The 24,301-nt window shown below is 36.0% G+C and overlaps 2 protein-coding genes, 1 long non-coding RNA gene and 1 pseudogene across 6 annotated transcripts; 3 read left to right on the top strand and 1 right to left on the bottom strand.

Moving 5' to 3' along the window:
* The first annotated feature begins 1,531 nt into the window (after window positions 1-1,531).
* Window positions 1,532-3,823, top strand: LOC145012652 (receptor-like protein kinase FERONIA pseudogene; annotated as a pseudogene). The gene is made up of 2 exons (XR_013664610.1): window positions 1,532-1,659; window positions 2,299-3,823. The product of XR_013664610.1 is annotated as a receptor-like protein kinase FERONIA pseudogene (transcript).
* A 2,259-nt stretch (window positions 3,824-6,082) lies between these two features.
* Window positions 6,083-8,609, bottom strand: LOC145012203 (thioredoxin H-type-like). Its single transcript, XM_078970989.1, has 5 exons — window positions 8,469-8,609; window positions 7,962-8,018; window positions 7,093-7,215; window positions 6,613-6,735; window positions 6,083-6,510 (listed from the first exon to the last, which is right to left on the bottom strand). The coding sequence occupies exons 2-5, from the start codon at window positions 7,980-7,982 to the stop codon at window positions 6,355-6,357; spliced, it is 423 nt and encodes a 140-aa protein (XP_078827115.1). The 5' UTR covers window positions 7,983-8,018; window positions 8,469-8,609; the 3' UTR covers window positions 6,083-6,354.
* A 2,002-nt stretch (window positions 8,610-10,611) lies between these two features.
* LOC145011791 (protein RETICULATA-RELATED 3, chloroplastic-like) lies at window positions 10,612-12,702 on the top strand. 3 transcript variants are annotated; one of them, XR_013664261.1, is made up of 4 exons: window positions 10,613-10,852; window positions 10,932-11,028; window positions 11,116-12,263; window positions 12,404-12,702. XR_013664261.1 is itself a non-coding variant. In XM_078970527.1 (2 exons), the coding sequence occupies exon 2, from the start codon at window positions 11,162-11,164 to the stop codon at window positions 12,188-12,190; it is 1,029 nt and encodes a 342-aa protein (XP_078826653.1). In that variant the 5' UTR covers window positions 10,612-10,852; window positions 11,116-11,161; the 3' UTR covers window positions 12,191-12,264. The 3 variants fall into 3 exon arrangements, 1 of the variants encoding a protein (XP_078826653.1); XR_013664260.1 differs by lacking the exon at window positions 10,932-11,028 and having other exon boundaries at window positions 10,614-10,852; XM_078970527.1 differs by lacking the exons at window positions 10,932-11,028; window positions 12,404-12,702 and having other exon boundaries at window positions 10,612-10,852; window positions 11,116-12,264.
* Window positions 12,703-14,180: 1,478 nt separating this feature from the next.
* On the top strand, window positions 14,181-23,456 carry LOC145009115 (uncharacterized). Its single transcript, XR_013663752.1, has 2 exons — window positions 14,181-14,264; window positions 23,305-23,456. It is a non-coding gene; the product is annotated as an uncharacterized LOC145009115 (long non-coding RNA).
* The last annotated feature ends 845 nt before the right edge of the window (window positions 23,457-24,301 follow it).

Here is a 24,301-nt window from a genome sequence, read left to right as displayed (position 1 = left end):
GACTTCGACATGACTGTCAGACAGAAAACAATCTTTGAGTGTCTGCGGACACCTCGTGCTCAATATTTTTTGCTAAGTATCCTTATTGATGGTATTGGCCAGCATATATCTCCTGTGGAGTACGAACTATCCTTCATTACTGCCTCATGATTCTCATATTCCCAATTGACGAGATATGCCCAGTTTATCGCAAGGCATGTTTGGATACCTTTGGGGAATATGCAGTTCATTGTAGAGAGTTCCTTGGTTTCAAGTACAAATATGATGTGGTTCAGGATGTTCTCTTTCATGCTTGTCGGTATTTCTATGAAGAAAGAAGCACCAATGAACTTTTTGACGGACCTGCATGATGGAAGGTCCACACTTAGACCGTCTGACATTTTGATCATTGGATGGATATGAGGGAAACATGCGTGTGTGGATCTTACTGAGGTCTCTCCTCACGTTGGTTTAGGGAACGAGGGTTTCACAGCTGGGCATACCGCCTTGAAAGTCGCTGCGTGCAAAGTGGTAAAACACGAGAATACATGTATAGAAAATCAACATGTGTTTGTACCTTTTGCATTCGATACATTTGATTTTCTCGCATCATAGGCGGTAGAGCTCCTCAATAGAGTCCAACGAGTCATTCATTAGAATTATAATGTCTTATCTCCTAGATCCACAAATGTTGTTTTCAAAAGAATTGGTTTTACCATTCAGAAAAAACTAGCGGCACAGCTTGTTGTTCGTTTCGATATGTATTGAATTATATTAACAAAAAATTATTTTAATATTACGTCAAAAAAATCTATTAAGAAGGGGGTATTTATGTCCATTAACTATAAAATGCGTAAGAAATGCTGTGGAAGAATCAGCCCTTTCAAAATTGGATAAACAATGTTATGTAATGTTATGATTTGAATGAATAACGATAATTTATATATAGTCGACCCGTGATCCACTATAGTTAAGAGGAAGGAAAAGAAATAGTCAATTCCAATGTCTAACTTTTTCTCGGTGCTGTACTGCTGTCGCTAATTCACAAAGGCTTGCACCAAATTGGTCCATATAAACCATAGTTGTCAAAATCGCGATCCTGATCGTAGGATCATACGATCCTACGATCATAGGTATGAAAAACGATCCGAATCGTAAAAGGATCGTATTTGGGGTATGATCGTAGGTAATATCGTAAGATCGTAGGATCGAGATCCGATCCGATCCTACCTTCCTTTGATTTTTTTTTTTTTTTTTTTTTTGCAAATGAAATTTTTTTACCACTTTATGCCTTTTATCCTTTATCAATCTACCATTTATCATTTTTATTGTAACTTATGACTAATATTTTGAAGTTTTTATAACTTTTGAATGAAAAACTAAATGTTTGAAATAGTTTTCATGATTAAATATTATAAATTAAAATTATATTCTATTTTGTGGGATCTTAGATCTCGATCCCATCTTACGATCCCGATTTTGCAAACCCAAAATCGATCCTAGATAGAATCCCGATGTTGAAACCTTGATATAAACCTTTTATTTTATTTTATGTTTGTTTAGTTAGGGTTCCTGTTTCTGTTATCGTTCTCAGTGGCTGTGGAAGGGGAGATCATTGGTGCGTAGTTTTTCAAGCGTTTTAACACGGTGGGCGATTTCACCCAAACTGCTCTTTTGAAGGTAATAATTCTTTTGTTCTTGGATCAATTAGATTTTCAGCAAAGTTCACCTCTTTATTTTGTTCAGAAATTCTTAGATCTGCTTGCTTTGGCGTTTGTTTTACCTGTGGAAATCAAAGAAACACAATTGGAACTCTAATTCTTCTAACCCACAATAAGTAGATAGATAATTTTAGAGAATGATTGGATTTGATCTGCTGGTTTCTTGCTGATTTTGTTAGTATAAAGTAGTAGTCGATTAACAAAATGACAATTTGAATATTGATTTTTGTGAGTAAGACAAAGTTTATCTATTTATTGTCTTATTATTTAGACCGAACATGTTTTTATGTTTGATAGAAGGGGGTGAGGACTGAGGATAGAATTACCCTTTTTTCCTATTGGAGAATTATTTTCTTTCCATGTGAGATCATTTTATATAGAATGGATTGCTAAATACCTATGTCAAGAATTAAATTACCTATCCGTGTATGTGTTGATATTGGTATTTTTATATATAGAGTTTGAGAAGGTAATCTTGTAGGTTGTTATTCTTTTTAATCGTGATCGAAATTTGTTTTTGGTGTTGTGGGTTTATGAGTTCGTTATGATTTATGATGATGAGTATTGAGATTGTGTTGTGATATGCTTTGATACGTAGGGTCAAAGTTAGGTGGGGAATCCAGTGACTTCCCACGATGGATTGTAAATTGATATTTGAAGAGAAAGAGGAAGGCAAAGAACTGATTTGCTATGTTCATATGATAGCTTACTATGTTCTAAGAATACTAGACGGTATCTGTGGGGCGATTCACAATACGTATCACTTACAAGCCTACTTTTCTCGTCTTCTGGTACTTGGTTTTCTGATGGACATGGTTTTAGCTGCAACTGATGCTCCACAACAAGCTATCACGCACCCGAGTAACAACAACAAACCCTGGGTGATCGGTGGTGTCGTCACTGCTTCTGTCCTTCTCCTTGCAATTTTCAATCTTCTTGTTTGGTACCTATGTTCCCGAAGAAGAAAACTCCACAAGAGTGTCCAGCTGAGTAACTTGGAATTCGAATACGAAGGTGGGCCCGCCTACACTCTGTTTTCCTTCAGCGAGATCGAGATTGCAACTAATAACTTCGACAAGGTTCGAGTTATCGGCGAGGGTGGGTTCGGGAAGGTCTACATTGGAACACTCAAGGATGGGACCACCGTAGCTATCAAACGCGGGAGTACACGTTACCACCAAGGCGAGAAGGAATTCAGAGCTGAGATTACAGTCCTTCTGAGGCTCCGCCATTTTCATCTCATTTCTTTACTCGGTTGTTGTAACGAAAACTCAGAGATGATCCTCGTATATGAGTACATGGATAACGGAACCCTCCGTCAGCATCTTTATGACAGAGAAAACACCCAACCAACCAACGAACCATTAACATGGGCCCAGCGGCTCAAGATCGCTATACAATCGGCAAGCGGTTTACACTATCTTCACACGGGTTTCCAGAGTCCCATCATCCACCGCGATGTGAAAACATCCAACATTCTCTTAAACAAAAATCTCAATGCCAAAGTGTCTGATTTCGGACTATCAAGAGAGCGCCCTGTTGTGGATAACGCTCTAAGCAGTGCTGTGAAGGGTAGTTTCGGGTATATAGACCCGGAATATTACCGGCGACATAGGTTGACTGAGAAGTCGGACGTGTATTCTTTCGGCGTTGTGCTTTTTGAAATATTATTTGGCCTCCCTGCCCTGGACTCGACACGTCCCACAGAGCAACAGATGTTGTCTGAATGGGCCCTACACTGTTACAGAGATGACATTCTTGATCAGAATATCGACCCGTATCTCATGGGTGAAATTTTGCCCCAATGCTTGGAGATATATGTCAAAACTGCAACCTCGTGTCTTGCTGACAAGGGAGAAGATAGGCCCTCAATGGGGGATGTACTTGTGAGTCTCCAGCGGGCCTTGGCTCTTCAAGAGAGTCGGGATGTTTTCCTCCAGATGCCACCCGAATTGTAGGGGGGTAATTATTAATTAAGGAGGTCGGAGGTATACATTTCTTTGTAGAGAATTTGTTTCTGTATCTTTAATTAGAATAGATGTACATGTCTCGCCTCATGTCTTGGTGGTTCATTTCAAATATTGAAATCACTTTCTCAGTCTACAATTAGTTACATTTACTAACTATCTTACGTCGACATGTCTTCGTTGCTCAAATCTCACCGTTGATGGGCCTTTTAACACGAGTACACGACCATAGCCCATCCAGCATTATCCGTTATATAGTATGTAAAATTATTAAATCAACCTATTTATCAATAAAATTGTTAATAAATCTTTTACTTCACCTAAATATATGTCTATTTATTGGGTTATAAAATACAAAAAATTGTTTTTTTTTTCACAAAACTTATTATTCTTTAAAATTACAAAATGATCTGCAGATATTTTTTAATCAATTATAGGATGATAATCATGAGCGCATGAAATCATAATGATTAACAGCTAAGGGATCGGATGTACACTTGTATCAGAGGCTGATGTAGGAGGAACTAGGGGTGTAAGTGAGCCGAGCTCCTCGCGAGCTACTCGGGATCGACTCGTTAAAAGCTCGACTCGAGATCGAATTAAACGAGCCCGAGCCGAGCTCGAGCCCAAATATGAGGCTCGTTTATTAAACGAGCTCGAGCCGAGCTTCAGTTAGTGGGCTCGCGAGCCTAAATGAGCCTAAACGAGCCTATATATATATATATATATATATATATATATATATATATATATATATATATATATATATATATATATGTGTGTGTGTGTGTGTGTGTGTGTGAGAGTGTATATATATATATATATATATATATATATATATATATATATATATATATATATATATATATATATATATATATAGGCTCGTTTAAGCTCGTTTAGGCTCGCGAGCTCACTAAATTGTTCACGAGCCGAGCTCGAGCTCGAGCTTCTTCAAAATTAAACGAGCCGAGCTCGAGCTTGGTTAGGCTCGGGCTCGGCTCGGCTCGTTTACACCCCTAGGAGGAACACATAGTAGGTATTGCCGAGGTTGAAGGTGCTGCTGGTGCATGAAAAATAGGTAAAAAAAATCTGCTACGTACACGAAAAGTAGGTGTTGCTGGTACTACACCGGGACACCCAAGTAAAACCGTCCCTAACTTGTACATTGGACGCACATATATTAGATTATACCATAAAAGTCACATCTTTACCAAAAAACTCACGTCTTTTTTCATTTAAAATTTTTCTAAGCCATCTTTTTTATCGGAATAAAAAAAATTGAATATACTGTTGTTTACGATTTTTCATCCACTTTTTATAGAGATTAATGCTAATATATAAAAAACAAGCTTTTTTTTTGGAGAAAAACCCATTTTGCTTTTTTTTTTTTTTTTTTTTTTTCAATATTTAGTTATTTTTTTCAAAAAAATCTAATTATACCAAAGGTCTCAAGTTTTTGTCTTCTATTAATAAACATTAACATCAATTATAAAAAGCTCGATCAGTTTACATTCACACTGTGAATCTAAACTGTAAATATATCAATTTTAAGATTCATAATGTGAATTTGATTTACTATTTTAATTCTCTGATCATTCACAAATTAAGTGAAAATTACATACTAATCAAAATATATTTCCATATAGTTTTATAATATTTTAATGTTTTGATTACTCCTAAATTAGTCTTGTAAAATCAACAAATTGATCTATTCACATTGTAAATCTAAACTGTATATAATTTAGTTTTCAGAATTCACAATATTAATCTGAATAGATTCACAATGGTCATCCGACTTTGAAAGCCGGTGGTTGTCCGGCATAACAATGAACAAAGAGAAGAAAGGGTAAAAGAAAGAATATGTTTAACTTTGAGGGTGGTTGGGAGAAATATTTATGTTTTGTTTTTTTTTTTTTTTAAATCATTCTAATAAAAGGAACATGAAAAATGAAACTATAAATTGGAAATCTTGTCATTTTGAATATTTTCAAATGAAAATTGATCAAAACCACAACAAAATAAAAATTTGAATCACTTGTGCTAGTTCAAATATTTTTGGTCAAAAGTAACAATTTTCAACATACCACATGACCATTTATACAGTTTTGTGTATAAACAAACAAACAGTTGTATAAAAGCAATTCAAATTAACCTTACCACCAATGTTAGGAGACGTGTTACTTGTTCATACATTAATGCTACACTAGATCCTTCCGAACGAAAGTGTGATTGAGATTTTCCATAGGAGAGTCTTCTGTATCACTCCAATCACACGTGTTCTTGAATGGATCATTCGGCTTGTTGCAATTAGATTTATAAGATTTGTATGACCTTATATTTAACGATTCTCTCCATTATATATTGAACGAGGATGACGCGAAAGGCTTGTTCGACTCAAATACTATTCGACACTAAAAAAAATCCAAACTCTTATCTTTTACAAAACATTTTATTACAACTAATTAATTATCCAATTATAATTACCCACCTATCCAACATCTAAACAACCCTAAACCACAGAACAAATCACAAATTGCAAAACATAAACCTTCCACAACATTACAAAAACAAAAATCTTACATTTCACAGAAAACGATAAAACTCTCGCACAAAAAAAAAGTTTGGGGAAATTATGTACGAACTACTGACTTTAAAAGAATCAACAACATAAAACCATCAAGTAGTTACACAGCACGATGAGGAGGCTCTGAATCCACAATGGCATTTATCTTCTTCAAGAGCTCCGGCTTATTTGCTCCCACAAGTTTATCGAATTGCTCTCCATTTCTAAGGAAGAAAAATGTTGGAGTAGCTTTTATGTCCCATTGTGTGCTAAAATCCTGCATCAACATACCATTTACTATTTCGATACAAAATGCAACTTAATTATTTTTTATAAGATCGAAAAATGAATAAAATTGGGAAGGGGGAGTATAACTTACGGTTAATTCATCAACATCTACAGATAAAAACATAAGAGACGGGTGTTTCTCAGATAACTCAATGTAGTATGGTGCAATCATTCTACATGGCCCACACCAAGACGCGCTAAAGTTGGCAATCACCTACAAGACAACACAGAACAGGTTATACTGTGTCAGAGAGACTGGAGACAAAAGCTGCAACTTTTTGTCTCACCCAAAAAAGTGGGACTAAGACTGATGTCAATGAGACAAAAATTGCAGCTTTTTGGGACTGCGGTTGATGTCAATGGGGCAAAAAGTGTAAATTATCGTCCTACACAAGAAAAGGTGGGACTGAGACTGAGACTGAGACTGGGACTTGCTCTTGATCACTTGTGTAAGAAAAAGACGTGAATGCCCTTCTAATCATTATAATTGAAGATAATCCTATAATGTTTGTTTAGTCTAGTCGATGAAATGTAGTTGATAATGCCAATTTATATATGAAGAAGAAATTACTATTTTGTGATCCTTCTTTGCTTCTGAGAGCTTTTGATCCCAAGCATCCTTGGAAGAGACAAGGGTCACGTTACCTCCAGCAAATTCGGCATTATGATCGGACTCATCTCCATCATTATGTGTCTGAAAATATAAATTGAATTAAAAGGGTTAAAATGTAATAAATACCAACATGGTAGCCACCTGTTTCTTTCCATTTTGATCTCTCAATCAAGGTATTCAGAGTCACACATGGGTATTATATTGCAACTCAGCCTCATTCTCAGGTATTTTAGACATGCACTAATTTGAAGTCTTTTATTCCTCAATTGTACATTTCATGTTTCTTTTGTTCATTGCTTTTCTTTTTATTACAAACAAACCTTAAACATCACATTTAAACCGGATCATGTAGCAGGATTTAGGAAATTAGGCCTATAGTGGAGGGTAGTATTGGTAATTTCAAATTGTTAGGGAATTCTACATATAAAGTGGGGCACATGCAATTGAATGAATGAGTGAATGGGCATCATGGACAGGTTGGCTATCATTCAAATATAGAGAATTATGTTGGTTGGTGGGATTATCATATTACACTTTATTCCTTTTCATTAGCAAACAGTCTGGATTTCTATCTTTCAGATGTCACTTTATCTATATTCATGAACATACCCCACATCTAACCTTTTCTATCACAACTCAAAGCAGCAGATTCAGGTTAACAATATATAACATACCATATCATCTATCGTGATCCAGAGATATCATAGAGTTAGGTAAAAGCAGGGCATCATAATTCATGGCACATGAATATATCCTTTTTGTTGAAAAACACGTGAAGTGCTTTGATTCTTTATTAAGTTAGTTGGAAATGACCAAAGGAAACTCACCGAAGAGAAGCATATCCCCATTCTGATGTTTAGAATTGTGGATATAGTCGATGTACTCTGAAAAAAAATCAAAAATTTAGCTTGAAAGGTAAATAATTCTTACATAGAGCAGTAACAGTATATCAATATAAACAAAATTCATCGGAACAAAGTAACTCATAGGCAGGAAAACTGGAATTACATATACTGACAAAAATGGAGGATAATGAGGGTGAATTCATTGAGATCGTAACTCTAAATTGAAAATCTCAAAGAGAATTAGAGCTTTAAAGAAAGGTGTAAATCAAAGACTAGATCCTAATGGAATACAGCTTCTCACCAACCAAAACCCTAGAAGAGCATGAACTTGAACAGGTAATAGCTAGTAAATCTGCATTTCCTAGTTACAATTATGGCATAGAGTTTCCTAGCTAAGATATTAAAATGATACAAAGTTAAGAAAACGATTCGATTACAAAAAGACGTGAAGCCCAAATAGATGTAATCGGATGGATGGAAATAGATAACCTGAGAATTGAGGTTGTCCGGCGATGATCGGAGTAAGTTGATAAAACCCTAATCAGAATTCAGACGAAGCGCGTATTCTAATAGTAGCAACTTGTTTAAAATAGAGGAGACTAGAAATTTGGCAGGAGAAAGATGCTAATTTGCAATTCCCTTCCTCGGTTTACTCGTACCAACCGAAATTTATCCTTTAATACTATATTGTAGGGTAGCGTAGGGTAAATTACACAATTGGTCCATATATTTTATGCAAAGTTGCAATTTTAGGTCAAATGTGCATGTTGTTATGTTTTCAGTCCTAACATTTTTATTTTGTTACATGTTTGGTCCTTATCACTAATATGTTAGAAATATAATGTTAAAAATTTGTAAAATGAACAATTTACTCCCATTTTTTTTTGTTAACATTAGAAATATTTTTGTACTTTTATTATTTAATAAAGTTCCTTTCACTTATTATTTTCAACATGAAGCTTTTGCTAATGTTAACCCTTGTTATTGTCTTAGTGCTCCATGTTAATCAAGTAGTTTTTGCTTGGGGCAGTTAATCGAGTCAACTGGATAGAGTTTTTTGGTTAAACGAATTGGGTTAGTCGGGTTTTTTTGTAAAGAATTATCTGAAAACCAACCCTATTAAGGTTTAGATTAGTCAGGTTCGGATTAATCGGGTTTTAGGTTAGTCAGGTTAAAATATAAGATGAATTTAAGTTTTTCCATTTTAATGCACAACCCTCGTGCATAGAGACTTAAGGTATAAAGTAAAACTCAATTTATGGTGTTTTAAACCATATACACGTGCTATGAATTAGGCAAAAGCAAATTGATCATTTTTTCTTTTGTTTTGGCGATTCAACTTTGTGTACACCGAAAGTTTTTGTCAATATATGGTCGTTTCTAATTATAATTTACTATTTAACATGGAACGAGAAATGAATAGGATTTTCTTATTAGATAAACAACATGTAGCGTAAAGGCTAACTTGTATAGGACTAACATAAACAATATGTAAAGACTTGTTAGATTATAGGCTTAATCAAGTTAACCCGAACCCGACTAAATGTGATAATATAAACTGGAAACTCGACCTTATTTATGTTTTGGGTTATTTGGGCCGTCCTGATAAAACGCGATTTCAATTGTAGAATCTATTAAACCCGACCTTATTTGTTTTATTTGGGTTCGGATTTAGTCAGATTAATAGGGTTTAGGCTTTTTGACATCCCTACCTTGTTTTACATATTTGTGTGTATAGCAAAAAACAATCAAGTATAACTCCATCGTGTTTTGTGAGCCTTCTTGACCCAAACCATGATTCCAGACAAACACATCAATACATATAAATAATTAAGAAAATTACACAAACATGGAACATCAAAAACTATTAAACATCATGACATTATTCAACGAAAAGAAAATAACAAAATCTTTCACTCAACCTCTATTATTTGGCAACCATGGCATATTCGTCATATATTGAAAAATAAAATCAATTGGTTGCATGGGAGGAAATGTTGGTTACCATGGTGTCGGCTGCAAGTGGGAGAAAAGACTTTTGTGAGACCATGCGTAATTCAACAAATGGTCAACAAGGCCAAAACAAATTATACAGAAAAGAATGTCGGTGGCTTAAAATCGTTAAAATATGTAAGTGAGTCGAAATAATTGATTAAAAGAAATTGGTGTTATAGAGCAACTTACTTCAAGTTTTTGATCACAATCATTGAAAGTGAAACAAAAATAATGTTAAAACACCCCTAAATAGTTATGGCAAATGAATGTCGAATCATCGAAGAATCTATTATTAACATATAATTTATGAAAGCGATCAAAAAACTAAATTTTGATGAAAACAATATTAATATGAACATAATGACAAAAAACCAATAAAAATTTTCTTCGTTCACAATTTCACATCACTTCTTCGATATATTATGGGAAAAAGTAAAGGAGTTAAATAAAATTACAATGTAATCGGCTATACATGTTACTTTTTGTGTTTCTTTTTTCTTAAAAGGAAATAATATTTTTTTGGGGTGAAAGAATATCTTTAAAGAGGGTAAGATACGGTGGGCCATACCCACGGCCACGTGTCGGACAAACCACCCATCTTCTGATTTTCTGAACCAAACGTGGTTGGGTGCTCAATCGTTCAATTTCTCTGCGTCTCTTTCAGCAATCGCTGTTCCTCGCATCTCCTCGTCGCATTCTCTCATTAGGGTTTTATATAGATATTAAGTTCTATTTTCGGAGTTTCCAGCCACACTCACTTGCTCCTTCGATTCACTGCCGTTGTTTTCTTCGCAATCGTCCAAATCATCTCTTTCCGGCAACCGGCAACACCGTTCAAGGTTTTTCATCAATTCAATTTACCAATCCACCTCATAAAGGTAATCCCAATTTAACGTTTTCAATTCCGCTTTACATTGATTTGAATCCTTATTTATCTTATTCTCATAATGTTCATAGGAGTACACTCATCGCTTGTATTTTCAGTTGTGGTGGAGAAATAATTGATTTGTTGGATATATCATTTTGGCTTTATTGAAGTTAGGGTTTAATTGAGGTTCCCAATTGTATATGCTGTAATATGATACTTAATGTAGCCACAAACTTCAAACTGTAACTTACGTATTGATACCTCTTTTTTCAGGTTCAAATTGCTTTTCCATCACTTTTCAACCTTTTTGTTTTAAAATATGGCTTCTGTAGCTCAGGTCCATTCTCCTCATATTACTGAAAACTACCATCGTTTTCATCACATTTCTACCTTCCAATTACCAGATAGAAAACTCCTTTCCAAATCCTCCCTAAACTTTACGTTTCCCTCCCTAAAATCAAAGTCCTTTAGCCCTAACTTACTACCTGAATTCCAACCACTTCTCTGTGGTGCTGGTGGCGGCAACCATGGCAACAATGGGGGAGGAAATGATGGCCGTCATGGTGGAGGTGGAGGTGGAGATGGAAAATCCGATGATTCACCTCAATCTGATAGTTTTGGACCAATTGGGGCCTTTCTTAGCGGGTGGAGATCAAGAGTTGCTGCTGATCCCCAGTTTCCATTCAAGATCCTAATGGAAGAACTGGTGGGCGTGAGTGCAGCTGTTCTTGGTGACATGGCAACCCGTCCAAATTTTGGGCTCAATGAACTCGATTTTGTGTTTTCCACACTTGTAGTAGGTTCAATTCTTAATTTCACCCTTATGTATCTATTAGCACCCACTATGTCTTCTTCATCAATTTCCCTTCCTTTCATATTCGCCAATTCCCCTACAAGCCACATGTTTGAGCCTGGTTCATATACTCTCATGAATCGTTTAGGAACCCTAGTTTACAAAGGAACTCTATTTGCAGCCGTTGGATTAGCTGCAGGGTTAGCAGGAACTGCTCTCTCCAATGGCTTGATCAAGATGAGGAAGAAGATGGATCCAAACTTTGAATCACCAAACAAACCTCCACCCATGTTTTTAAATGCCATAACTTGGGCAATGCATATGGGTGTAAGCAGTAATCTTAGGTACCAAACTTTGAATGGAATCGAGTTCTTGTTGCAAAAAGGTCTCCCAACTGTTTTCTTCAAGACCTCTGTGGTTGGATTGAGATTGGTGAACAATGTTCTTGGAGGGATGACATTTGTGATGTTGGCAAGGGCAACAGGGTCACAGAGCTCTGGTATTGAAAAGAAGATAAGTAGCAATCTTGATGAAGAGGTTCCACATTCAGATTAAGTGAAGTTGGTTTGAGAGGATTCAGTTGTTTTAGGCTTTTAGCAATGAAGTTTCTTCAAAAGACTACTATCTGGTACGTATCCTTTTCTTATCTATGTTTAAAAAATGATACAAAATTAGGGTTTTAATGGAAGCTGAATGATGTTTGAAATCAATCAGCTTACTTTTTGATGGTTTGTTAATGTTTGGGTTAATTACTTAATTATCATGTAGGAATAAATTTGTAGCTGATAAGAAGATAAGTGTAAGAGTTGAAGAAGGAAGAGATAGGAAGGACTAGTTGTGTCATTTTGCTGAACTATGAGGGTAGCAGAGTTAAAAGGAAACAGGAGGACTGTAGCTGAAATATCAGAAGTTATATTTAGTTGGAAAATAAAAAATTACATTATTTTTTATGTACTTTCTGAGCTAATGAAGTAGAGAGAAATAAAAAGTGCGTTTTAGGGTTTTGTACGTATCTTCATCTTCATGATATGTTCTTTAAAATTTTATCGGTGGATTGTTCTTTTGCATATCAGGTTATATTTACCATTTCACAACATTGCAAAAAGAACTTTTTGGTACCAATATTTAAAAAAATCAGTTAGATTTGGGGACCATTATTGAAAAATCAGTTAGATGGAGGGTAGCAAATTGCAAGGAAAATAATATTTGGGACCAAAACCGCTAAATAGCAAACTAAAGGTCTTTGTGATCTATAATAGCATCGTACTTGTATTTTATTTCCAAAGTATGATGCTTAAATAAGAAAAGAAAAAATAATATAAAATTAAACTTAAAACATTTAAGAATTAGAAATGAAAGTTCAATGCTATAATATAGCATCCAACTTTAATTTACAAAACTTTATTTCATCATTTCTTTCTATTTTTGCTTCAGACTCTTCGTTCTCCATTCTCATTTATTCTCAATCTTTCCCTCTTTTTGCCAGTATCATTCTCATCTATACTTTATAGTCTTTATTTTGTTCTTCATTTCTTTCTATTTTTGCAGTAGACTCTTTATGCTCTTCTCCCAAATATACCCTTGTGTTCAGAGTTGACACGTGGCAAGTATACAACATGGTTGTTCTTGGTTTTCTTTGATTTTGGGTAGTAGAGATAAGACCATCTTATCATCATTCCGATCATCCATTATTGATCTTTTTCTTTGCTTGTTCCAATTTGGATCCAATTGTTGGTTATAAAAACTGATCAAGAAGAACAAAACATGATTTTGAGGGATTAGTTCATGGGATTTAAGACTTTGAATGACCGAATAAAAATTGAAATAGAGATGACAATAAGAATGTTGATGGTATACAACTATGAAAGCTTCGCCTTTAATCATTCAAGATTACATGCTTCATTCTCTCGCAACACCACCTAAGAGTTTAAGATTGATATTAAGGAAAAGCATGGCAAATGACAAACAAACTCCATGAGAAGTCACACAAATCAAAACCAATTTGAGTTTTATATACCAAAAATATATTATACTAAAGTGTATTTTTAATACTAGTTTTAATACTTATAAAAATGGACTTAATCACAACTAGGCAAGTGTATCTATTCGTTTGACAGTATAGTGATGGAAAGAACGGGCTGTCAAACAGTTGGGGAACATGTATGATTTAAATAGAATATTTACTACTAATTATACTAAGAGATAATATGTAACACCCGATTCCTAGATAAATTCTTTAAAGTTTATATACATCGATTTTTGCATGGATGGCCATTACGCGGGGCGTAACTAAGGGTTATGAAGGGCGTAACTCATTAACTTGGACGCCGGGTTTCCCTAGAGTACGCATGGCGTACCTAGAGTAAACAGGGCATACTCATAGTGAATGCAAACCCTAATTTTAGGATCTTGGACCCTATTTAAGGACTTTAAACCCTTAGAAACCCTTCTTATCATCAATCACCACCCTCTCTTTCAGCCCCAACGAAACCCTAACTCCATTTGTAAGAATCTCAAGTTTTTGTGTGATTTTTGGTGTGTTATAGTGATGAAGGAGAACTTGGAAGGTGTGCTTCGAGTCCATAGCTTGTAGATCTATACTCTACTCATCATCCTCATCTTCCAGAAGGTATAAAGTCCTAACCTTTATGTGTCTCTTGTATAATTCTAGAATAGTTTAGGGTTTTGGCATGTTTTGTTCCCAAGTGTTGGCTCTTGTGAGTAGGAGCTACTCTAGAGCGTGGGTTAGCATTTCTTGATGTTTCAGAGGTCCTTATTGCATAAAAATCGAACCTTTTTGGGAATAGTTCAACCATGCACGAGTTATTGACCATTTTATGGAGTTAAGAAGTTAGGGTTTGGTTTTGGGCTCTATTAAGACATGCAAAAGCTTAAAGTTGTCAACTTTATCAGTTAAGACTTTCCAAAGGGCTAGATATATGAATTGGACGCTTAGACTTTAGGTATTAAGTGTTTAATATGCATTTTGGTCTTTAGGGTAGTACGATGGGCGTAACCCTGGAATACGCATGGCGTAATGGGCTTTACCCTGTTTCGCTTTATGTTGAAGCCCAATATGCAGAGCGTAAGTATGGAGTACACATAGCGTACTAACAGAAGCCTATTTGGGCCATAGGTCATTATGGATTTTGGGCCAAGATTAGTTAATTTAAATATGGGAAGGGTAAAATGGTCTTTTACCCTTAGTAAGATAAAATATGATTTGGACCATTGATTAAAGGTTATTGATGAAGTGATAATCGAGTATAAGAATCAAATCAGAGTAGAATCAACACAATTGAACACAAGAAGTAAATAAAATATGGTTTCAGCTCTATTACTTCCAATGAACACGAGTTACAAAACGATAGTAAAAGAGAGAACTCACTTTATGACACTCTAACTCTCTTACCATCTACTTAATGTTCAACTCCTATTTATAGGAGACTGAAAGTACAAAAAATACTAAGGCTTAGACGTTAAGCTTCGAATACATGACACCTTAGTAAATATATAACAAAACATACGAAGAGTATAATTAAACAGATTTCGACATATTACAATAAAATTTAACTCTACAATCTCCCCCTTTGTAATAATATCGAACTACTCAAGGTGCCAGAATCTGTGCAGAAAACAACATTACTCTTCATATCTCAGTATACCACGACAAAATCTTCTTTAACTCCTTATACCCTTGATTGTTCTTTGAGCAGTTATTCATACGAACAATAAAGTTCATATATTGGGACGTATTGTATCTTTCCACTTCGCATGCCTGAAACATAAATCTTTTTGCCTTCCCATTCTTATCCTTTCTAGCGAAGACCAATCCAAACGGCTTCAAGCAAATTTCTCCATCAAAATATTTCTTCAACTCAACTTGAGTCTTCGTGGCTTCCATAGGAACCTTCACTTTCAATGCCTTTGCAGTTGCCAACTCCACATCAGTTAGGGCCAAACACTCATAGTAGTTATCTATGAATATTTTGATGTGATCAAGACCAAGTCTAAACACTTCTGGATCTGTTCCTTGAAGATATGAAGAATTCTTGTCTTTCAAAAGTAATGCAACTTGTATAAGATCATACAAGTTCATTAAAGGAAAATCAGCTATTGAGAAATCACAAATTTGATTGTTCACCCTAACAACATGATACCGAAAATTATGCATCATATTCTCGAACAGAACATCCTTCGTAATACTGAGTACCTTCTTGATCTTTACAAGTGACCATATCTCCTCTGGTACTTTTCCAAGAACAACATGAAATTTGAGTTTCATGTAAGTGTACTCATCATCATTGTTGAACTTTTCCTTTATCTTGCACTTAACCATTATGAACATCATTTCGTTCATAGGGAAATCAAGTTGGCTCATGTCTGTATTTGTGACTACATAGCTTTGTTTGGGCTTTTTCTCAAAAGAATACATGTGATTGCAGGCAACTTTTGCTTCAATGGTCTCTTAGTTGTAATGCTTGCTTGGATCTCCCTTATTCATTCCAGGAGGATCATTTACACGAAGGCTCAATATGCTTTGTATTGCCCTTTGTTTCTCCATTTCTGCTTCAATCTCTGCCTTCCTTTCTTCCTTCGATTTTTCTACAACAATCATTTTCCCTTTGTCTTTGTCGGAAGAACTATCAACAGCTTCCTTTGGCTTTGAACTACTACTACCACCACCAGAAGAATCAATTACAATTCCTTTAGAAATTGGCTTTATAACTGGCATTGAAGTTACAACTGTTGAAGTAACTGGCCCAGCAGAAGAAACAATTGGCTTAGTTGTCGGAACTTTTGTTGAGAAAACTTTTCCAACAGTCTTGATTTCTTCATGCGAAACTCCATCACCTCTACCAACCTTCCTTTCTCCCCCTTGCACCCCTGTGACAACAGGCGGGGCATCCATTGGTAAAAGACTCAAAATTTTGGATAATGGGGCCAATTGTTTATGAAGAATGGCTTCAAACTATATGAACTTTTGAGATAAAAATTCTAGAGTGATCAACGAAGAGGAACTTGATTTCATGATTAAAGACTTCAACTCACTCAACTTAGTAGTGATCTCAGTTAAACTCTTCGATTCTTGAGTAGACAACTGAGTAAGTTGAGGACTTAGTGCTTCATATAACTTCACGAATTTAGTAACAACAGCATCAATAATGTCAACTTGTTGATTGAGAGAATAATGTATGTCGTTCTTTGCCCACTCTTTTCAAGTCTTTCACTTATCCCTCAAAGTTCGAAGATTGAGACTTAACACACAATTCATTATTTTGATCATTCTAATCCCACCTTCTCCTTAATGCAAGACTCAAATGCTTGAATGAATTCAGAAATTTTGGTAAACACCCGAGCTTTGGAAGCTTTAATCATACCATCAATTTCCATTCTTGACACAAAATGGCTTCCCCCGATATCTGCTTAAGATTGAATAAATGAATTCAACTTCTTATAAGGATCTTGAACTGCATCATGGACATTAACATATGATCTGGAAAATTTTCTTTTTCATTATCAAATTCCAGATCTTTGAAAGTACCTCCAAATCCTCCATCCTCATTATCAGTATCGTCAACGGACTTTGGTGGATCCGTAGATTGGGAAGAAAACAGAGAGGTGATTGGTTGATTGAGAATTTGAGTAAAAGTTGATGAAGAAGTAGTTGGGTGTGTAGGAATGATGTATGGCGGTAACAAAACAATTGAACTTGTAATATGTTCGATAGGAATGATAACATGAGTACCTTGAGAGGAAGTAGTTACCGAAGCATGTGCACCCGTATCAGATACGTTTGTAGCAATGTTCGAAACTGGTACCTCTGCATTAACTGGCTTGGTTATAGGAACTTCAATTGGAACAGTGGTGGTAGGTAAAGAAACTGGGATAACAACTTTCGGTGGTGAATTCGCACCCAATGGAGTGTCTGGTACAATTTCACTATCTGACGAAGCATCACGAATCACCAGCTTTCTCTTTTTAATCTTCTTGGAAATATTCTTCGCCATATCTTCAGCCATTTGTTTCTTCGATGAAGGAGAAACAGGATCTTGAATTTCTCGAACAATGACCCCTTGACGGGTAACTTGTTGTTTGCGAACCAGTGGTGGAGACATTCGTGAACAACGAGCTTTCTTCTTAATTCGTTTAAAGACACCAGAATTTGAAGGAATAATTTCATTATCTTGTTCATCACCAACATGCTCAACTGGCTTGGTCAACACTTTCGAAACTCGCTCCTCCGTCTTCGATTGTTTCGGTGGAGACTTCTTTGGCTTTGTCTCTTGCACAACCTTCTCAGGTGTAGCCTTAGTATCCTTCTTTGAACTTCTCGAATTCTTAGAAGGAGCAGCATCGGACTACAACAACACTCCTGTTTGAAAACCAGGATTCACATTCTTCAAATATTCTATTAACACTTGATTTGCTGGATCAACACGGTTTAACATTGCATTAGGAATTCTTGCAATGTTTGGAAATTCCTTTTCATCATCTGTAACCTCCTTCAGAAAATGATAGTTCAAGAACTTAGCTTTTTCCTCATCAGTTGGCACAACAAGCCCTTCCTTCTCACAACAATCCCTTGAACAACGTTTGTATTCTACACACTCTTTTGAAATTCTTTCCACATTTGAGTTGAATAACCAACAAGAATATCATAATAAAGCCCAACTACCATAACATAAACTTCCATTCGACCTTTTCCAAACCAACACTGCGACCAATCAAGCAGTGAAGAAAAATTCCAAATAAGAAATTCCAAATACATGGAAGAGCCGACTTCTTGAAATCACTGATCTTTGTAAGTGGGGGTTGGTGACCTATCTCGTTGAACATGTAGATGATTTGAGCATATGAAAGATCAGTGTATAGTGGAGAATTGAGAATTTCAAGAATTTGACAGAAAAGCTTCTTGGACAAACAAATCTTCTTGTCATTCACTAGATTGAACGTAATCACATCTAGGGCTTCCGAATAAGTAGCAGTGAATCCTGCTTGAGACAACCATGAAAAAGGAACAACAAAAGAATTGAACATCGTAGTAAATAGAACAAAGCTTTTCATAGCAACGATCAACATCTTCAATTCTTCTGGATATAATGAATCATCCCCTTCGACTTGATAATTGGTTCCTTGAATCTTCATAATGGGTTGAGAAGTAATATCATCAGTTCTTTATGATGGAGCAGTAACATCAACATGAGTAGCCATGATTAGGGTTTTGAATTTTTGAAGAACAAGTAGAAGTTCTGAAAGAATTCTAGGATTTTTCTTTAGAAATCATAAACATATAATGAACCCTTGAATCCCCTTTTATATGTAACCCTAGAATTTGAATTAAAAGCAGGATCAACATTAAATGAAATCCGATGTGGCACCTTGAAAATCGCACCACTATTTTGATATCATGAGGAATACAAGGGGTCTTTTCTCCTTGAAAATCGGGAGGAATACAAGGGGTCTTTTCAAACAGCCTGTTTGTTTATCCCAATAGAATTGTAACCGTCACCATCCTTCAATATGGAGTTAGGGCTCTTTCACTTTTAGGATAAAAAGCAAAGTCATATTCCACACTTGCGAAATCATCAGCCTGAGTTGGTATTACTTAGAACCTCAAGGATTTCGTGAGTGCAGTGAGTCAAAGAAATAAGATGAGAAGCAAATGAACAAAAATTTGGAATCTGTGATGTCGAAAGTTTCGACACAAACGCAGTTAAACCTTGGGAAAAGGTTACTTCATTAATCATCAAGAGAGATGATCAACTACTTGTCAAGTGTCCCGTGAATTACAATCGAATACTTGTAAAGAAGTATCGAAGGGCTTCTTTTTCAAGGCTTCATGGGTGGCTTAAGATTTCAATACATATGATCCTCAACATAAGGTGAGTAATTGTAATCGAAATTACATGTATGATCAGTGTAGTCAGTGACAAGTATGCTTTCAAAAAATATTTAATGTGACTTGAAAAGAAAATAAAACTCACACATAAATCATAATCAAGAAATTTTTTTGTGCTGGATCTTGTTTGGTAACAAACATCGTGGGTTTCGATAATTTGATCAAGACCACTCATAAGAATTGAATATGATTTGGAGTTTCGAAAATGTGGTACAGAAACAAAAGTTTCGTTAAAATCTGGAACATAGTTCCCCGTTAATTCCTCAAAAAGATCGAAAAGTGGGTTTCACTATCATCACAACCTCATGATGTTAGATCATTAACATAGAATTTTGATATGTCTAAGTCTCGATAGGTTTGATCATAGACTGTAATTCCCCAAATTACTTGTGTATCAATTAGATCCAATTGATGGTGCGGAATCCCAATCAATTGGATGAGGTCAGATCAAATAGAAGAGAAGGAGAAGAAGAAGAATATGAATCTTGTGATGTATTCAATGATATGAATGATGCTCCAACAATAGATTTTCTCACACACACTATTCTTCTCTCTATTTTTCTCTCTCTAGAACATGCTCCTCCTTTTCTCTCTTCTAACCATACACTCCTCTACCCATTACATCTATTTATATGGACCTCCAGCCGTACACGTGTGTACAACTGCACACCCTGTGTACGGCCGTACACAGGGTGTACAGCCGTACACACGTGTACGACAATACACAGCCACAAAATTACATATTACATTATAGAAAAATATATTTTCATAGAAAAGCAAAGTATAAACCATATTTTTGACCCAACAATGACCTCTTGGACATATGTCATTGTGTGTGCAAAAGTGTAAGAACTTTGAGATGAAAAAGATTGGTTTCAGAATCAAATTGTATCTATGTTATGTTTGGACCATACAACAAACTCTTAAGTCATTTGAGAAGAGTCAGGTAGCTCAGGAGACTAATGTGAATATAAGCCTGATTAGGAAGAAATTTTTGTAACGAAAAATTTCATTAAGGCTTTCGTGAACACACATTGAGTCAATGGAGACTTGTGTTGATATGCAACAACATGCTTCTAGGGACAACCTAACTAGTCCAAAATGTTCGAACACTTACCTGGCCCTTGAACTGCAAGCATCAACCCAATACGAATCATTATTAATATCTGTAACAAATAATACAAACAAAAATATTTTTGTGGTTTTGGATTTATGGAAAAAGAAAACACTCAACAAAATGAAAATCTTTTTGATGTTCTTGATTTTTCGAAAATATAAAGAAAAAACAAAAATAAAATATTTTTGGAGTTTTTGAATTTTCAAAAATTTAAAAACTAAAGATAAGAAAATCTTTTTGGTGTTTTGATTTTTTGAAAAGAAAACTATGACACTAATTAACGAAAAATATTTGACAAACTAACGAAAATTTGATAAACTAACGAAAATTTTACTCCAAAACAAATTGCGCTAGATTTCGAATTCGAAGTGTGTCGAAGTGTTGAATGTGAACACTAACCTCTAAACGCTGAGTAAAATTCTTTAGTAAAGTTATTCAGCACCTCTGAATCGACACTTTTTGTTTCTCATTCCTTAACCCATGGAACTGAATTTTCTTCGATCATTCCAAGTCCCCCTAAGATTCTCACGAATGATTTTCATCTAATCGTTTTGTGAAAATATCAGCCAGTTAATCGGTTGTTTTCACAAAATGAACTTCTATATTATCATCCTTCACATGATCCTTTATAAAATGGTAACGAAGAGCTATGTATTTAGTTTTCGAATGTTGCACACGATTGTGACAAATACGAATTGCATTTTGGGAATCACAATACAAAAAAATTTTCTTCATATTAATTGCATAATCACGCAATTGACATTGAATCCAAATGATTTGTTATGTACAAGCTGCAACAGTAATATATTCTGCTTCTGCTGTTGAAATCGAAACACATGTTTGGTTTTTCGATTGCCAACTTCCGATCAAGCAATTTGTAATGCCCCGATTCTCAGGTATTGATTAAATAAAAGGTTCTTTGGTTTTAAGTCCTACTCGACGAGTTGGTTGCCTTACTCGTCGAGTAGCAGCTGGGTGGGATCGCATGTTTAGTGACCTACTCACCGAGTCCATGAAGGGACTCGACGAGTTGGAGCTGACAGATGAAACCCTAAATCTCGGGGTTTTGCACCCCTATTTAAAGGAGCCTCAGCCTCCTTTGGCCTCTTTACAATCTTTGAGAAGCTCAGTGAAACCCTATTTCGTGTGGTTCTCTTCTTGGTGTGATTTAAGCCTTGGAAAGAAGGCTGGCTAGGAGGGAAAAGCTTGAAGAGCAAAGGAGTTGAAGCAAGGAAGGTGTGGGAAGCAGAACTTACCTCAGCTAGCATCTTCTCGGGGTATCAAGTTGCAATATTTACTCCCCTTTCCTTCTAGATCTTTTTTCTTTTGGTTGAGTTTTAGGGTTTTATGGATTTTGAGTTGATACGGGGAGCTATGGGCTAGAACTGAAGTTGTAACTTCAGATCTGGACCCTTCCTAAGTCCTAGAGTCATAAAGTTGCGGTTGTGGGGGTGATTGAAACCCTCCTTGTGCATGAAACCCCATTAAGAGCTTAGAATTGCCATTAAGAGCCTTTTTAGCCATGCATACATGTAAAGTTTGCAACTTTACGTGAAAAGCAAGCTCTAGAAGCTTGGATCTGTAATTTGGAGCCATTGCATGGCTTAAACGAGTCTGTATGGCTTAAGGGCTGAAGGAACTCGGTGAGTCACAAGGTTGAATCGGCGAGTCGTATGAAGATGGCCTTGAACTCGACGATTTGGATGAGCAACTCGACGATTTGTGTGAACAACTCGACGAGTCGCATGAGTTTTCTCCAGGATATGTATGCATGTATATCCGTTGAGTTGCAAGAAGGAAACTCGAAGGGTGGCTTAGAAGTGTGATCAAGAATAAGAGGAACTCACCAAGTCACCTCAATGACTCGGCGAGTTGGATAGTGCTTCAAGGAACTTGGCGAGTAGCCGAGGGTGCTCGGTGAGTTAAGGTTAACATGGCTTGTTGACCTTGACTGAGGACTTTGACCTTGGCTAGCGGTTTACTAGTGGGTTATAGAGTACCTTATAAGGTTAAGGACTTATGATTATATTGTACTATGGTAATAGGTGGTGGAGCTTGTGTCAAGTGACCCGAGAGTTGGGGTTTATCTTCCGAGTCGACATCTGCAAGGTGAGTTATCCTCACTATATCAAAAGGGTCTAAGGCACCAAGGCCAACCCTTTAGTTGTTATCGTTATGGTATATATGTATGGTTATGATCTGATAGATTGGAATCAGGATAGACAGTATGTTATGCTTCTATGATCGTTAGGGATTGGGATGTTAGTGGCCTGCTAGGTCTGTATTCTAGTCATGAGAAATTGCTAGGATTGCTGATTAATGAGTTAGCTGCCAGTATATATTAGTTTTGCACACATGGTTATTTTCTTGTTGCATGGGTTGAGGCGGTCTTGCTTTGTGCTAAAGGCCAACACACCCTAGGAGCGGTCCGGGAAGACTGTAGGCCCACATGGTGGTCCAGTCATGCTGAAGGCTCGATGCAGTTCCAGTTGGACTGTAGGCTCTACAGGGTGGTCCAGTCAGGCCGACGACCCAGTATGCATGTTGATTAATTGGTTATTACAAATATGGTATTATCAGTGTGGTATTGGTACTTTGGGGGTAGCTCACTAAGCCCTCGGGCTTACAGTTTTTAGTTTATTGTTTCAGGTACCTCAGGAGTTCATGGCAAGGAGAAGGTGTGACCGTACCACTCCTCATCCTTATGATCTGGCTTTTGGGACACTGTGATTGAATAATGAACTGAAAACAATTTTGTAAACAATCACTATTTGGTTTTATGTATGCTTGAAAAGTTTAAATTTGGCGTAAAATTTATGGGTGTTACACAATTGACATCCTCCACTCGTGCTTTTTCTATCCAAATTGCAACCTCCCAAGTCAGCATCCAAAAATGCTTGAATGAAGAATCCGATTTTCGAAGGATACCACAATCCTTATGAAATTGTTCCTTTAAGAAAACGAAAAATATTCTTGACTGCAGTAAGACATGGTTCTCGTGGATTTGACTGATACCTAGCACAATTACAATCAGGAAACATGATATCAGGTCTACTTGTTGTGAGATAAAGTAACGAACCTATCATGCTTCTGTAAAGAGTCAAGTCAACAACAGGTTTATCTAACGAAGGTGTCAGCTTAGTGCATGTTGCCATTGGTACTTGTAACTTTTTTCTATTCGTCAACCCAATTTTTTCGAGCAAATTTTGTGTATATTTCTCTTGATTGATAAGAATTCCTCCTCTGTTTTGACGAATATTTTGTTGGATTAATGTCTAAGTCCATAACTATAATTGGTGAGACTTGATCCGACCTGGCATGGTCCATTTGGGTTGCATGGCATCATGCATTTGGATAGACTACGTGTGAGAATGAAGGGCTAGCCGATTTCATGAAGTGTGTATGTTCTCTCAATCTATTCCAAGTGTATTTGGTGTTGTGTGAACCATTTGAGGTGTCACACTTGGGGCACTAGGCACTCAAACTTCATGAAGACAATCTACATCAAAGAGGTATGAAATTCTAACTTGATATATTCATTTGAATCAATGTTATTATGCTAGTTAGGATGAATACCTTGGAAAGTTCATATTTGCATGTATAATAGAGATAACATAGATCCAAGGTATTTAGGGTTGCATGTACA

This window comes from Lactuca saligna, chromosome 8 (genome assembly GCF_052625555.1).
Source record: "Lactuca saligna cultivar CGN05327 chromosome 8, ASM5262555v1, whole genome shotgun sequence".
In the NCBI taxonomy this organism is placed as follows: domain Eukaryota; kingdom Viridiplantae; phylum Streptophyta; class Magnoliopsida; order Asterales; family Asteraceae; genus Lactuca; species Lactuca saligna.
The sequence above is the reverse complement of the archived record's forward strand: the minus strand, read 5'-3'. Positions and strand labels throughout refer to the sequence as shown.

Bases quoted from the DNA above. Each gene is read 5' to 3' on its own strand.
- LOC145012203 (XM_078970989.1), bottom strand. From the start codon at position 7,982: ATGGGGATATGCTTCTCTTCG. The intron at 7,216-7,961 runs GTGAGTTTCCTT...TTATATTTTCAG, and splicing joins TGGGGATATGCTTCTCTTCG to ACACATAATGATGGAGATGA. The intron at 6,511-6,612 runs GTAAGTTATACT...ATGTTGATGCAG, and splicing joins TAGATGTTGATGAATTAACC to GATTTTAGCACACAATGGGA.
- LOC145011791 (XM_078970527.1), top strand. From the start codon at position 11,162: ATGGCTTCTGTAGCTCAGGTCCATTCTCCTCATATTACTGAAAACTAC.